The sequence below is a fragment of the Penaeus monodon genome, chromosome 20, assembly GCF_015228065.2.
Source record: "Penaeus monodon isolate SGIC_2016 chromosome 20, NSTDA_Pmon_1, whole genome shotgun sequence".
In the NCBI taxonomy this organism is placed as follows: Eukaryota; Metazoa; Arthropoda; class Malacostraca; order Decapoda; family Penaeidae; genus Penaeus; species Penaeus monodon.
In genome coordinates, this window is record NC_051405.1 from 20153836 (window position 1) to 20157398 (window position 3563).

The following is a 3563-nucleotide window of genomic DNA, read 5'->3' on the forward strand; positions in this document are numbered from 1 at the left end:
GGCGTAGTCAGTGTATGTGATAGTCAAGTAATGTATTGGGATAGGTTGTAATCGACAGAACTAAACTGCACGATATTTACCTACTTGATGATTTTAGATTTATGATTTATACCTCGAACGTCCCCGCCAAGGTTTCCTTTGCATATGCAGCGTATGCGTCCGCTTGAGAAGCCTTTACATTAACGTTGCTTCATCATTTTACTGTAGCCTCATTTAAAGAGTCTTATTGCAGCAATATGAAAGAATGAGTCAACCTTCACTCTTCCCCCCTTCCCCCCTTCCCCAGGTACGCCGCCCCGGGCACTCAGGCCGTGACCTCCAAGATGGTGATTTCCTGGGGCACTTACCTGGCCTCCAAGAAGGATATTATCTACGCCATGATCGACGGCCGCGGCTCGGGCTTCCAGGGCGACAAGATAAAGCATGAGGTGCGTAGAAGCGGGTTTTCTTTTTCTTTTTTTCTTTTGTGAAAATCTGGAATCCTCCGGATAAAATGATGGTAGTAAAAAGGGACAATAAAAGAGATTGATAACGATAAGACCGGTATGATTATGAGGATGTCAGTGTTAATAATAACGATAGAAAAACAAAAAATGGGCCTAGCAGTACTATCATCAGTATATTCAACGATCATTCCTACCTAGTGAGTTTGTCCTTGCAGGAGTACAGAGGCAAAGAGGTCATCTAGGCAAATGATTGAGAATCATAACAATACACACGACAATATCAATAACTATGATAACCGTAGGTGTACCCCCACCCCCCGCAGGTGTACCGCGCCCTTGGAGGCAAGGAAGTGGACGACCAGCTGGCGGTGGCGCGCTACCTGCGGGACAACCTGCACTTCGTCGATGCCCGCAGGATCGCCATCTGGGGCTGGAGCTACGGCGGCTACGTGACCACGATGGCGCTCGCCCGGGACGCCGACGAGGTGTTCACCTGCGGCGTCGCCGTCGCGCCCGTCTCGCGCTGGGAGCACTACGGTGAGTGGGGAGAGGTTGAGGGGAATGAAGGAGGAAGGCAAGGTGAGGGGTCCGGCTGAATAGAGTGAGGGAAGGGTGAGATAGAGAAAGGGAGAACACGCGCGTGCATGTAGGAAGGTTAAAACACATGGAAGTATAAGCCAGGCAGCCACTCTCAAACAGGCTGAGCTCTGCCCCCACCAACACTTCGTCAGTAACCCATCTGTGGCGCCTTAGGTGGGAGCAGTGGAGAGACATCTCTCAGTAATGAATTCTTGATTTACCGAAACAAACAAAATACAAAGTAGAAGCTATTATTTCTGTCCGTTGACGTTTGTATCTGAAAAAAAAAACATAATTTGGGCTTACTTCTTCTGTCAATTGTGTCCCATCCCTCCTCTTTTACTCTTACAATAAGCCTTTTACAGTTATTCCCTGTGTCGCATAGCTGTCCTTCAATAATCGGACGATTAGTGATAGGTTTACTACAACATTAAGGAATTTAGATAGAATATCTACATTTCCATTATAGAAGTACACGTTCTATAAAACAATGATTTTTTTAAATTATATATTATTGAAACAATCTTACAAGCCTTTATAAGTGAAGCACAATTTCTTCCGTAAGCTTATTGTCACATTACAGAATATAAGCCCCAAGTGGCTTTAGAACGACTGTGAGATAGCTCAGATTTGCCAATAGGATCTAGGGCAGGGCTGGGAGGAAGGGAGCCCGCAAAACAACACTTGCCTCCCTCCCATTAAATTTTTAAAGTTGCCCCTTGTAACCCGGTCCCCATTTCCCCAGACTCGGTGTACACAGAACGGTACATGGGATCGCCGCACGTGTACCCTGGCAACAACTATAAGGGTTACGAGGCCGCAGACGCCACCAAGATGGCCGGGAACCTCAAGGACAAGATGTTCCTCCTCATACACGGGACGGCTGATGACAACGTGCACTACTACCACTCTATGATGTTGGCAAAGTCCCTGGTGGACGAAGGAGTCCTCTTCCAACAGATGGTAGGCGGCAATCGCTGCTCGAAAAGAGTAGTGGATCGTCATACACTAATTCGTTTAGGTTTCAGCCAAAAGCGAAAATGATTTAGTTTAATAGAAAGATACATGTTTGTGACATTCAGGTAATGAATCTCCCTAAGGCAGCTCTATGTTCTTCACGTTTATATTTCCTGAAGAATATAACGATGTATCTTCCACATTCATTAGTATGTGTCTATGTATACATAAGTTGCCTATATATGTCTGTTTATTTTTTAACTATAATACTTTTCTTATCCAATCATTAAAGCTACACTTATTCGGTTAAGAAACATTTGATACGTGATATTTTAAGGAATCTAACGGTTTAACCTCATGATTTTTGCCATCTTCGTAGTTGCTGGGCCATTTTCAGCATTTCCTGTCGTACTGTGACAGCGTCTCCCCATCCTTTTTTCAATAATCGCAACACGAGCTCACTGAATCTAACTCCTCTGGCGAATCAGAGAGCTCACCCTTCGTTCCTCCTCTCCCCCCACAGACATACGCCGACGAGAACCACGGCCTCGCAGGAGTCAAGGAACACCTGTACAAGACGATGAACAAATTCCTCGCCGATTGCTACAGGCCGACGATCAAGGAGCTCTACGTCCACATCAAGAAAAAGAAAGACCTCGAGGAAATCGGTTATTTGTAAGAATCGACGGAGTATGGAAGAGACTGGCGGATGGATTTCTGAAAGAGAAGATAATGGCGCGTTTGTGTGGATTCGGTTAAAAGGAAAACGAATTTAGAATAGTAAAGCGTAAAGCGGTCCATGTTGTGAAACAACACTGGTTCACAAACACGAACTTTCACTCTGAATTGAGTATGAAGGAACGAAAAAATGCTATATGAATTAGTAGAGACATGATGATAAAAAAGACATGCGAAGAATAAGATAGACAATAGTCCATGTTTCTGAACAAAAAAAAATGTTCTCGCACAGTTTTATCTTCGCTCTCTTTCGGAAAATAATGACTGACTTAAGAAAAAAAAGAATGAGGTCAGATAAAGTCGTGTTTTGCCGAATGCTCGTTACCAGTGGATCGAATGGTCAAAGAAACAAATAAAAGCAAAACCAAATAATATGGGATGAAATAGAAAAAGGTGAAAATATATTTAGAATCTAAAAGAAAGTTTATTAGGTTTAATAAATTTTAAGAAATGTACATAGCTCCTAAATCGAGCACAAATTACGGAAACTCTCCCTCGTCCAGAGTTAAAAATAATGACGTCAGAGCACCGTGACGTACGATGACGTTAGAGCACCGCCATACCGTACCGATGACGTCAGAGTAATGTGACGTGCCGATGACGTCAGAGCACCGTGACGTACTCATGACGTCAGGTCACACCTATTTTCCTATATCCACCACGATGTCAAAGCTTTGGTCGACGAAAGAGATCCAACTATTTTTAATTCTGCCGCTACGTTGCTCGGACGCGCAGCTTTCCATTGTCCAATTTATACATGTGAAGTGTACCTCCATGTAGTTGTTATTCGAGAGTAAGAATTCCTGATTAGTGATGGATGAACAAACCGGTTTTATGATTACT

At 43.8% G+C, this 3563-nt stretch overlaps 1 protein-coding gene across 1 annotated transcript in view; it reads left to right on the forward strand.

The window, feature by feature from the left end:
- Nucleotides 1–3563, forward strand: part of LOC119585942 (dipeptidyl peptidase 4-like) — a 99547-nt gene extending 95984 nt beyond the window's left edge. The window contains exons 14-17 of the mRNA XM_037934657.1: nt 250–428; nt 770–983; nt 1771–1988; nt 2506–3563. Of these exons, the coding sequence (XP_037790585.1) occupies nt 250–428; nt 770–983; nt 1771–1988; nt 2506–2661 (767 nt within the window). The 3' untranslated portion in view covers nt 2662–3563. The remainder of the gene's footprint in view (nt 1–249; nt 429–769; nt 984–1770; nt 1989–2505) is intronic.